Consider the following 13,369-nt stretch of genomic DNA (forward strand, 5'->3'; position numbering starts at 1 on the left):
GTAAAGTCACTATATCGATAAACTAAATTAATGTCCATAACTTTATCATTTGGTGAAAATGTTGTTTATCTTCCTAAATACGCATAAAAAAGTTTTTAGGTTGGAAAACATGAAAACAAGCTTTACAGACTCTTATAACAAATGATAATGTTTGTCTTGTAATGCTCCAAGGGTACCTGAATGCACCACTATTTGAAATTGATTAATTCCTCCGTAGAAAAAGTCACTAAATCGATAAACTAAAATAATGTCCCTAATTTTACCTTTTGGTGAACATGTTGTTTATCTTCCTAAATACGCATTAAAAATGTTTTTAAGTTGGAAAACATGAAAACAATTTTTTAGACCCTTCTAACAAAACGATAACGTTTTGTCTCCTAATGCTCCGAGGGTGCCTGAATGCACCACTATTTAAAATTGATTTATTCTTCCGTAGAAAAAGTCACTATATAGATAAACTTAAATAATGTCCATAACTTTATTATTCGGTGAACATGTTGTTTATCTTTCTAAATACGCATTAAAAATTTTTTTAGGTTGGAAAACATGAAAACAAGCTTTACAGACTCTTATAACAAATGATAACGTCTGTCTTGTAATGCTCCAAGGGTACCTGAATGCACCACTATTTAAAATGGATTTATTCCTCCGTAGTAAAGTCACTATATCGATAAACTTAAATAATGTCCATAACTTTATTATTCGGCGAACTTGTTGATTATCTTTCTAAATACGCATTCAAAATGTTTTTAGGTTGGGGGAAAAAAAAAAAAAAACAACCTTTACAGACTCTTATAACAAATGATAACGTTTGTCTTGTAATGCTCCAAGGGTACCTGAATGCACCACTAATTGATTAATTCCTCCGTAGAAAAAGTCAGTAAATCGATAAACTAAAATAATGCCCATAACTTTATTGGGTGAACATGTTGTTTATCTTCCTAAATACGCATTAAAAATGTTTTTAGGTTGGAAAACATGAAAACAACTTTTACAGACCCTTCGAACAAAACAATAATGTTTTGTCTTGTAATGCTCCGAGGGTGCCTGAATGCACCACTATTTCCATCCATCCATTTTCTACCGCTTATTCCCTTTTGGGGTCGCGGGGGGCGCTGGCGCCTATCTCAGCTACAATCGGGCGGAAGGCGGGGTACACCCTGGACAAGTCGCCACCTCATCGCAGGGCCAACACAGATAGATAGTGAGTGTGAATGTTGCACCACTATTTATTTTTTTTTATTCCTCCGTAGTAAAGTCACTATATCCATCCATCCATCCATTTTCTACCGCTTATTCCCTTTCGGGGTCGCGGGGGGCGCTGGCGCCAATCTCAGCTACAATCGGGCGGAAGGCAGGGTACACCCTGGACAAGTCGCCACCTCATCGCAGGGCCAGTCACTATATCGATAAACTAAATTAATGCCCATAACTTTATTATTGGGTGAACATGTTGTTTATCTTCCTAAATACGCATTAAAAATGTTTTTAGGTTGGAATACATGAAAACAAGCTTTACAGACTCTTATAACAAATGATAACATTTGTCTTACAATGATCCGAGGGTACCTGAATGCACCACTGTTTAAATTTGATTTCTTCTTCCGTAGTAAAGTCACTATATCGATAAAATAAAATAATGTCCATAACTTTATTATTTTGTGAACATGTTGTTTATCTTCCCAAATACGCATTAAAAATGTTTTTAGGTTGGAAAACATGAAAACAACTTTTATAGACCCTTCTAACAAAACGAAAACGTTTTGTCTCCTAATGCTCCGAGGGTGCCTGAATGCACCACTATTTAAAATTGATTTATTCCTCCGTAGAAAAAGTCACTATATCGATAAACTAAAATAATGTCCATAACTTTATCATTCGGAGAACATGTTGATTATCTTTCTAAATATGCATTCAAAATGTTTTTAGGTTGGAAAAAAAAAACAAAAAAAAAACCTTTACAGACTCTTATAACAAATGATAACGTCTGTCTTGTAATGCTCTGAGGGTACCTGAATGCACCACTATTTAAAATGGATTTATTCCTCCGTAGTAAAGTCACTATATCGATAAACTAAAATAATGTCCATAACTTTATTATTCGGTGAACATGTTGTTTATCTTCCCAAATACGTATTAAAAATGTTTTTAGGTTGGAAAACATGAAAACAACTTTTATAGACCCTTGTAACAAACGATAACATTTTGTCTTCCAATGCTCCGGAGGGTGCCTGAACGCACCACTGTTTAATTGATTTATTCCTCCATAGTAAAGTCACTATATCGATCAACTAAAATAATGTCCATAACTTTATCATTCGGAGAACATGTTGATTATCTTTCTAAATACGCATTAAAAATGTTTTTAGGTTGGAAAACATGAAAACAACTTTTACAGACTCTTATAACAAATGATAACGTTTGTCTTACAATGCTCCAAGGCTGCCTGAATGCACCACTATTTAAATTTGATTTCTTCTTCCGTAGTAAAGTCACTATATCGATAAACTAAATTAATGCCCATTACTTTATCATTTGGTGAACATGTTGATTATCTTCCTAAATACGCATTAAAAATGTTTTTAGGTTGGAAAACATGAAAACAACTTTTATAGACCCTTCTAACAAAACGATAACGGTTTGTCTCCTAATTCTCCGAGGGTGCCTGAATGCACCACTGTTTAAAATTGATTTATTCCTCCGTAGAAAAAGTCACTATATCAATAAACTAAAATAATGTCCATAACTTTATTATTGGGTGAACATGTTGATTATCTTTCTAAATACGCATTAAAAATGTTTTTAGGTTGGAAAAAAACAAAAAAACAACCTTTACAGACTCTCATAACAAATGATAACGTCTGTCTTGTAATGCTTTGAGGGTACCTGAATGCACCACTATTTAAAATGGATTTATTCCTCCGTAGAAAAAGTCACTGTATCGATAAACTTAAATAATGTCCATAACTTTATCATTCGGCGAACTTGTTGATTATCTTTCTAAATACACATTCAAAATGTTTTTAGGTTGGAAAACATGAAAACAACTTTTACAGACCCTTCTAACAAAATAATAACGTTTTGTCTTGTAATGCTCCGAGGGTGCCTGAATGCACCACTATTTTTTTTTTTTTATTCCTCCGTAGTAAAGTCACTATATCGATAAACTAAAATAATGCCCATAACTTTATTATTGGGTGAACATGTTGCCTGAATGCACCACTATTTAAATTTGATTTCTTCTTCCGTAGTAAAGTCACTATATCGATAAACTAAATTAATGTCCATTACTTTATCATTTGGTGAACATGTTGTTTATCTTCCCAAATACGCATTAAAAATGTTTTTAGGTTGGAAAACATGAAAACAACTTTTATAGACCCTTGTACCAAATGATAACGTTTGTCTTGTAATGCTCCAAGGGTACCTGAATGCACCACTGTTTAATTGATTTATTCCTCCGTAGAAAAAGTCACTATATCGATAAACTAAATTAATGCCCATAACTTTATTATTCGGCGAACATGTTGTTTATCTTCCCAAATACGTATTAAAAATGTTTTTAGGTTGGAAAACATGAAAACAACTTTTATAGACCCTTGTACCAAATGATAACGTTTGTCTTGTAATGCTCCAAGGGTACCTGAATGCACCACTGTTTAATTGATTTATTCCTCCGTAGAAAAAGTCACTATATCGATAAACTAAATTAATGCCCATAACTTTATTATTCGGCGAACATGTTGTTTATCTTCCCAAATACGTATTAAAAATGTTTTTAGGTTGGAAAACATGAAAACAACTTTTATAGACCCTTGTAACAAACGATAACATTTTGTCTTCCAATGCTCCGGAGGGTGCCTGAATGCACCACTATTTAATTGATTTATTCCTCCGTAGTAAAGTCACTATATCGATAAACTAAAATTATGCCCATAACTTTATCATTCGGCGAACATGTTGATTATCTTCCTAAACACGCATTAAACATGTTTTTAGGTTGGAAAACAACCTTTACAGACTCTTATAACAAAACGATAACATTTTGTCTTCTAATGTTCCGAGGGTACCTGAATGCACCACTATTTAGGTTTGATTTACGTCCGCTTTAGTAAAGTCACTATGTCTATAAACTAAACTAATGCCCATAACTTTATTACTCGGCGAATATGTTGTTTATCTCTCTAAATGCGCATAAAATATTTTCAGGTTGGAAAATACATAAAACAACTTTTATAGACCCTTGTAACAAACGATAATGTTTTGTCTCCTAATGCTCCGAGGGTGCCTGAATGCACCACTGTTTAGGTTTGATTTACTTCCTCCTTAGTAAAGTCACTATATCGATAGTTTAAACTAATGTCCACAATTTTATCAATCGGCGAACATGTTGTTTATCTTCCAAAATCAGCATAAAATATATTCAGGTTGGAAAATATATAAAACAACTTTTGTAGACCATTATAACAAACGGTAATGTTTTGCCTTGTAAAGCTCCGAGGGTACCTGAATGCACCGCTGTTTAGGTTTGATTTATTCCCTCCTTATTAAAGTCACTATATCAATAAAGTAAACTAATGTCCATAACTTTATTATTGGATGAACATGTTGTTTATCTTCCTAAATATGCATTAAAAATGTTTTCAGGTTGGAAAACATGAAAACAACTTTTATAGACCCTTGTAACAAACGATAACGTTTTGTCTCCTAATGCTCCGAGGGTACCTGAATACACCACTGTTTAGGTTTGATTTACTTCCTTCTCAGTAAAGTCACTATGTCGATAGTTTAAACTAATGTCCATAACTTTATTATTCGGCGAACATCGTGTTTATCCTCCTATATGTGCATAAAATATTTTCGGGTTGGAAATAATATAAAAAAAAACCTTTATAGACCCTTATAACAAAAATTAACATTTTGTCTCCTAATGCTCTGAGGGTACCTGAATGCACCAGTGTTCGGGTTTGATTTACTTCCTCCTAGTTGTTTATCTTCCTATAGGTGCATACAATGTTTTCAGGTTAGAAAACATGAAAACAACTTTTATAGACCCTTGTAACAAACGATAACGTGTTGTCTCCTAATGCTCCGAGGGGTGCCTGAATGCACCACGGTTTGGGTTTGATTTACTTCCTCCTAGTTGTTTATCTTCCTATATCCACATGAAATATTTTAAGGTTGGAAAAAATGAAAACAACCCTTTAAAACAAACAAAAACATTTTGTCTTCCAATGCTCCGGAGGGTGCTTGAATGCACCACTGTTTAGGTTTGATTTACTTCCTTCTCAGTAAAGTCACTATATCGATAATGTCCATAACTTTATCATTCGGCGAACATGTTGTTTATCTTCCTAAATATGCATTAAAAATGTTTTCAGGTTGGAAAACATGAAAACAACTTTTATAGACCCTTGTAACAAACGATAACGTGTTGTCTCCTAATGCTCCGAGGGTGCCTGAATGCACCACTGTTTGGGTTTAATTTACTTCCTCCGAGTTGTTTATCTTCTTATATCCGCATAAAATATTTTCGGGTTGGAAAAAATGAAAACAACCTTTACAACAAACGATAACATTTTGTCCTGCAATGCTCCGGAGGGTGCTTGAATGCACCACTGTTTAGGTTTGATTTATTCCTTCCTTATTAAAGTCACTATATCGCTAGGCTAAACTAATGCCTATAACTTTATAATTTGGCGAACATGTTGTTTATCTTCCTAAATATGCATTAAAAATGTTTTCAGGTTGGAAAACATGAAAACAACTTTTATAGACCCTTGTAACAAACGATAACAAGTTGTCTCCTAATGCTGCGAGGGTACCTGAATGCACCACTGTTTAGGTGTGATTTACTTCCTCCTAGTTGTTTATCTTCCTGTATCCGCATAAAATATTTTCGGGTTGGAAAAAATGAAAACAACCTTTACAACAAACGATAACATTTTGTCCTCCAATGCTCCGAGGGTGCTTGAATGCACCACTGTTTGGGTTTGATTTACTCGGCGGTGTAGCTCGGTTGGTTGAGCGGCCGTGCCAGCAACTTGAGGGTAGCAGGTTCGATCCCCGCTTCCGCCATCCTAGTCACTGCCGTTGTGTCCTTGGGCAAGACACTTTACCCACCTGCTCTCAGTGCCACCCACACTCGTTAAAATGTAAAAAATTAGATTTTGGGTTTCACTATGTAAAGCGCTTTGAGTCACTAGAGAAAAAGCGCTATATAAATATAATTCACGTCACTTCCTCCTAGTTGTTTATCCTCCTATATCCGCATAAAGTATTTTCGGGTTGGAAAACATGAAAACTACCTTTATAACAAACAATAACATTTTGTCTTCCAATGCTCCGGAGGGTGCCTGAACGCACCACGGTTTAGGTTTGATTCATTCCTTCCTTATTAAAGTCACTATATCGATATGCTAAACTAATGCCGATAACTTTATTTTTCGGCGAACATGAAGCGGAGGGAGGTAAAGGTTGGTTTTTGTGTCCCTCCAGCTCCCCACCCGGGTCTGACCACCACTTCCGGTGCTCGCGTTCTGAGCGTGGCTTTGGCGCCGGAGGATATTTGGACTGCAACAGGTGGTAAGCGCGCCTCTGCCTTTTTTTTTTGCCTGGGGATGGAAAAAACAAAACAAAAAAAAAAACCCAGATGTTACACAAGATAACATGGTGTGTGGTTATTCAGGCTCGCTTCTGGATCGCTTTCAAAAGGGCTTTTATTTTGAAAATTATAATTGTAAACCTCCATGAACTTTATTGTTGCTCTCAATTGTTAATAAATCAGGAGAGTAATCACATATTATTTAATTCTCTACATCAGGGGTGCCCAACCTTTTTTTTTTTGCACCGTGTAGGTGTTATTTCTCACGTGTGGCGGATAAATATAACAAATAAGTGCATGAAAAATGAGTAATGTGGATTTCTATTTCCATTCTAGGTACGCTAATGTTATCTTTTTGGTCCAATTTTCCATGCATAAATACATCTATTATTGCTAAATACTCATGTAACAGGACTATGTGGGACTTTAACTCACCTGGCCGCTTCACCACAATAATAATATGCAACTAGTGTTGTAGCCATACCAGTATTTTGGTACAGGTACAACATTTTTTTTTAGTACTTTTCGGTAATTTTGTAAATAAAGGGGACCAGGAAAAGGTGCATTATTGGCTTTATTTTAACAAAAATTCTTAGGGAATATTAAAGATTTATTATTGCTGTTAAGTCCTTAAATAAAATAGTGAACATACTAGACAACTTGTCTTTTAATAATAAATAAATAAACAAAGACTGCTAAATAGTTTGCTGACATAACTTTACTTTATCTGTAGTTTTAACACTAAAATGCGTCCGTTCTCCCATGTCTGTCATGACACTATGTCTGCTTGTAAGTACTCAGTGATTGTGCGCCGCCGAACATGCTCCTCTGCTCTTAAACCAGCAATAAGACGACCTGAATTCCAAATAACTCAAAATTAAGTCTTTGTTACTTAAAATATGTTCCCCTAGTGTCCAAATAACTCTAAAATAAGTCTTTGTTACTTAACATATGTTCTCCTAGTGTCCAAATAACTCTAAACTTAGTCTTTGTTACTTAGAATATGTTCCCCTAGTGTCCAAATAACTCTAAATTAAGTCGTTGTTACTTAGAATATGTTCCCCTAGAGTCCAAATAATTCTAGATTAAGTCTTTGTTACCTAGAAAATGTTCCCCTAGTTTCCAAATAACTCTAAATTAAGTCTTTGCTACTTAGAATATGTTCCCCTAGTGTCCAAATAACTCTAAACTAAGTCTTTGTTATTTAGAATACGTTCCTAGTGTCCAAATAACTCTAAATCAACTCTTTGTTACTTAGAATGTGTTCCCCTAGTGTCCAAATAACTATAAACTAAGTCTTTGTTACTTAGAATATGTTCCCCTAATGTCCAAAAAACTCTAAATCAACTCTTTGTTACTTAGAATATGTTCCCCTAGGGTCCAAATAACTCTAAATAACTCTTTGTTACTTAGAATGTGTTCCCCTAGTGTCTGAATAACTCTAAATGTACTCTTTGTTACTTAAAATATGTTCCCCTAGTGTCCAAATAACTCTAAATGAAGTCTTTGTTACTTAGAATATGTTCCCCTAGTGTCCAAATAACTCTAAATTAAGTCTTCGTTGGATGGAATATGTCCTCCTAGTGTCCAAATAACTCTAAATTAACTCTTTGTTACTTAGAATATGTTCCCCTAGTGTCCAAATAACTCTAAACTAAGTCTTTGTTACTTAGAATATGTTCCCCTAATGTCCAAATAACTCAAAATTAAGTCTTCGTTGGATGGAATATGTCCTCCTAGTGTCCAAATAACTCTAAATTAACTCTTTGTTACTTAGAATGTGTTCCCCTAGTGTCCAAATAACTCTAAACTAAGTCTTTGTTACTTAGAATATGTTCCCCTAATGTCCAAATAACTCTAAATTAAGTCTTCGTTGGATGGAATATGTCCTCCTAGTGTCCAAATAACTCTAAATTAACTCTTTGTTACTTAGAATATGTTCCCCTAGTGTCCAAATAACTCTAAATTAAGTCTTTGTTACTTAGAATATGTTCCAAGTGTCCAAATAACTCTAAATTAAGTCGTTGTTACTTAGAATATGTTCCTAGTGTCCAAATAACTCTAAATTAAGTCTTTGTTACATGGAATATGTTCCCCTAGTGTCCAAATAACTCTAAATTAAGTATTTGTTGCTTAAAATAAGTTCCCCTAGTGTCCAAATAACTATGAATTAAGTATTTGTTACTTAAAATATGTTACCCTAGTGTCCAAATAACTCTAAACTAAGTCTTTGTTATTTAGAATATGTTCCACTAGTGTCCAAATAACTCTAAATTAAGTCTTAGTTACTTAAAATATGTTCCCCTAGTGTCCAAATAAGTCTAGATTAAGTCTTTGTTACTTAGAGTATATTCCCCTAATGTCCAAACAACTCTAAACTAAGTCTTTGTTACCTAGAATATGTTCCCCTAGTGTCCAAATAACTTTTAAATTAAGTCTTTGTTACAAATAACATGTTCTTAGTGTCCAAATAACTCAAAATTAAGTCTTTGTTACTTAAAACATGTTCCCCCTAGAGTCAAAATAACTCTAAACTAAGTCCGCGTTATTTAGAATATGTTTCTAGTGTCCAAATAACTCTAAATCAGCACTTTGTTACTTAGAATATGTTCCCCTAGTGTCCAAATAACTCTAAACTAAGTCTTTGTTACTTAGAATATGTTTTCCCAAGTTAATCTGTTGCTGGTGTTACGGACCTGTTCCGGTTCTAGGACCGGTGGTCGGGGACCACTGCTCGACATTATTCACAGATAATCTTTTGCTGGCTTTACGGACCGGTGCCGGTCCCCGGACTGGTGCTTGGGGAACCACTGCTCTACATTATTCATAGAGAGTCTTTTGCTGGTGTTACGGACTGGTGCCGGTCCCCGGACTGGTGCTTGGGGAACCACTGCTCTACATTATTCATAGAGAGTCTTTTGCTGGTGTTACGGACTGGTGCCGATGCCCTTACCGGTGCTTGAGGACCGCTGCTCAACATTATTCACAGAGAATATTTTGCTGGTGTTACAGACCGATGCTGGTGTCTGGACCAGCGGTCGGGGACCGCCGCTCGACATTATTCACAGAGAATCTTTTGCTGGTGTTACGGACCGATGCTGGTGCCTGGATCAGTGGTTGGGGACCGCTGCTTGACATTATTCACAGAGAATCTTTTGCTGGTGTTACGGACTGGTGCCGGTGCCCAGACTGGTGCCCGGACCGGTGCTTGGGGACCACTGCTCTACATTATTCATAGAGAATATTTTGCTGGTGTTACGGGCTGGTGCCGATGCCCGTACCGGTGCTTGAGGACCGCTGCTCAACATTATTCACAGAGAATCTTTTGCTGGTGTTACAGACCGATGCTGGTGCCTGGATCAGTGGTCGGGGACCGCCACTCGACATTATTCACAGAGAATCTTTTGCTGGTGTTACGGACTGGTGCCGGTGCCCAGACTGGTGCCCAGACCGGTGCTTGGGGACCACTGCTCTACATTATTCATAGAGAATCTTTTGCTGGTGTTACGGACTGGTGCCGGTGCCCAGACTGGTGCCCAGACCGGTGCTTGGGGACCACTGCTCTACATTATTCATAGAGAATCTTTTGCTGGTGTTACGGACTGGTGCCGGTGCCCAGACTGGTGCCCAGACCGGTGCTTGGGGACCACTGCTCTACATTATTCATAGAGAATCTTTTGCTGGTGTTACAGACTGGTGCCGGTGCCCGTACCGGTGCTTGAGGACCACTACTCTACATTATTCACAGAGAATACTTTGCTAGTGTTACGGACCTCAGGGACCGCTGCTCGACACTATACACAGAGAATATTTTGCTGGTGATCCGGACCGGTGCCCGGATCAGTGGTCGGGAACCGCCGCTCGACATTATTCACAGAGAACCTTTTGCTGGTGTTACGGACCGATGCAGGTCCCCGGACCGGTGCGTGGGGAACCATTGCTCTACATTATTCACAGAGATTATTTTGCTAGTGTTACGGACTGGTGCCGGTGCCCGGACCGGTGTTTGAGAAACCATTGCTCTACATTATTCACAGAGAATCTTTTGCTGGTCTTACGGACCGGTTCCAGTCCCCGGAACCGGTGCTTAGGGAACCACCGCTCTACTTTATTCACAGAGAATCTTTTTGCTGACCTAACACCGATTATGCGTCCGCGTCGCACAACTTGCAACCTTGCGGGAACTGTCGGCCATCTTCACTGTTGCAAGAACGGTGCGAATGTGGAAGAGAAAGGGAGAGACAGCACTGCCTGCTTCTTTTCCCTGCACCTGCACAACACACACACACACACACACACACACACACACGGCCCCAGTGAATAGGACCACACACTGACACGCCAGCATGCCGTCAGGCCTGTGTGTTCTAGGTGGCTCCAGGGCCCCCCCCCCCCTTGCGCGCCCCTCGCCCCCGCCAACCATCACGTCAGCGGCAAGTTCCGTTTATCATCTCGGCTCATTGAACGCTGACAGCTTTATAAAGCTCCGTCGTTAACGGCATGCGTGGTTCACGGCCAATCGCGACTCCGGACCGGGCCACGGTGAACCGCTACATTTTTGTCATACTCTCCTTAAAAAAATAAAAAAATAAATAAAACTAATGTATTTACATTCTTTCTGGCAATGCCATAAGGGCGTGTTTTTTTGGCTATTTTCTACTTTGTGTATACGTGGCGAAAAGCCATTAGGGGGGGTTTAGGCCAGGGCTACTCAACTGGTGGTCTGGGAAGGACACCAGGCCAAGTTCAACTCAAAACTTTGGAAATACTTGTAAATTTTTGCAGCATTTTAATATATATATATATATATATATATATATATATATATATATATATATATCAGTAGAAGCATTTAAGTCTCACCTTAAAACTCATTTGTATACTCTAGCCTTTAAATAGAATCCCTTTTTAGACCAGTTGATCTGCTGTTTCTTTTCTTTTTCTTCTATGTCCCACTCTCCCCTGTGGAGGGGGTCCGGTCCGATCCGGTGGCCATGTACTGCTTGCCTGTGTATCGGCTGGGGACATCTCTGCGCTGCTGATCCGCCTCGACATCTCTGCGCTGCTGAGCCGCCTCCGCTTGGGATGGTTTCCTGCTGGCTCCGCTGTGAACGGGACTCTCGCTGCTGAGTTGGACCCGCTTTGGACTGGACTCTCGCGACTGTGTTGGATCCATTGTGGATTGAACTTTCACAGTATCATGTTAGACCCGCTCGACATCCATTGCTTTCCTCCTCTCTAAGGTTCTCATAATCATTATTGTCACCGATGTCCCACTGGGTGTGAGTTTTCCTTGCCCTTGTGTGGGCCTACCGAGGATGTCGTGGTGGTTTGTGCAGCCCTTTGAGACACTAGTGATTTAGGGCTATATAAGTAAACATTGATTGATTGATTGATTGATAATAAAAACCCGAGCCCGGGTGTCAAACTCATTCTCTTTGAGGGTCACATTGCAGTTATAGCAGCCTTTAGTTAAGTTAATTAGATAGATTAGAATAGATTAGATAGTACTTTATTTATTCCGTCAGGAAAATTAAAATTTTCAGCACAATCCCATTCAAGTTTCGACAAACATTACAGGGAGACAGAACAGGATCGCTGACGGGTCTGCCGGCTTCCAGCGCCCCTTAGAAAAAAGATGAGATACAGGTAAACAAAGGAGGGGGAATAGAAGATTAAAACAAAATAAAAAAAATCGGTCTTAGCCTGGGCCCTGGAGAGGAGGTGCAGACTGAGGCCAAGGGAAAAAACAACAACTCATAGCCATGGTACACATCCCTCTTCCATGTGTGTAAGAGGGAAACATCAAACATCAAAGAACACAGAGGACATTAAAGACGTTAAAGACTAATCAATCAATGTTTATTTATATAGCCCTAAATCACAAGTGTCTCAAAGGGCTGTACAAACCACAACGACATCCTCGGTAGAGCCCACATAAGGGCAAGGAAAAACTCACCCCAGTGGGACGTGGGTGACAGTGACAATGATGACTATGAGAAACCTTGGAGAGGACCGCATATGTGGGCAACCCCCCCAGGTTAAGTTAAGTTAAGTTAAGTTAAGTTAAAGTACCAATGATTGTCACAAACACACTAGGTGTGGTGAAATGTGTCCTCTGCATTTGACCCATCCCCTTGTTCAGCCCCTGGGAGGTGAGGGGAGCAGTGAGCAGCGGCGGTGCCGCGCCCGGGAATCATTTTTGGTGATTTAACCCCCAATTCCAACCCTTGATGCTGAGTGCCAAGCAGGGAGGTAATGGGTCTCATTTTTATCTTATTTGGCATGACTCACAACCGATATCAGGGATTATTAATCTACTTGTCCATTTACTCTTAATATCTGCTTACTTTTTCTTTTAAGATGAGTTATCTACACTTCTGTTAAAAAAATAATAATCACTTATTCTTCTGTTGTTTGGATGCTTTACATTAGTTTTGGACGATACCACAAATTTGGGCATCAATCCGATACCAAGTCGTGACACGATAACACATTGGTTCTATTCAAAGTCATCATCTGTCCAGGGACATATTTCCAGAGTTTTTAAACATAATATACATAAAAACATATGGTAATTTTTAGAGGCGGTATAGTACCGAAAATTATTCACCAGTATCACGGTACTATACTAATACCGGAATACCGTACAACATTTTTTTCTTAAATATGGTTAAAAAAAAAACCCAAAACAAATACATTTAATCAGAAAGATAAATTACTTTATCGACATTTTCAACTATGTGGCGGGTCAGATCTGGCCCA

The 13,369-nt window shown here is 38.2% G+C and overlaps 1 protein-coding gene across 7 annotated transcripts in view; it reads left to right on the top strand.

The window, feature by feature from the left end:
• Positions 1–13,369, top strand: part of sox2 (SRY-box transcription factor 2) — a 271,083-nt gene that overhangs the window by 118,864 nt on the left and 138,850 nt on the right. For all 7 annotated transcript variants that reach the window (XR_009803742.1, XM_061883853.1, XM_061883849.1 and 4 more), the window contains one exon: positions 6,499–6,585. Coding sequence is in view for 6 of the 7 variants with exons in the window: in XM_061883853.1 (XP_061739837.1) it covers positions 6,499–6,585 (87 nt within the window). In the remaining variant the exon portion in view is untranslated. The remainder of the gene's footprint in view (positions 1–6,498; positions 6,586–13,369) is intronic.

The sequence above is a fragment of the Nerophis ophidion genome, linkage group LG22, assembly GCF_033978795.1.
Source record: "Nerophis ophidion isolate RoL-2023_Sa linkage group LG22, RoL_Noph_v1.0, whole genome shotgun sequence".
NCBI lineage: Eukaryota > Metazoa > Chordata > Actinopteri > Syngnathiformes > Syngnathidae > Nerophis > Nerophis ophidion.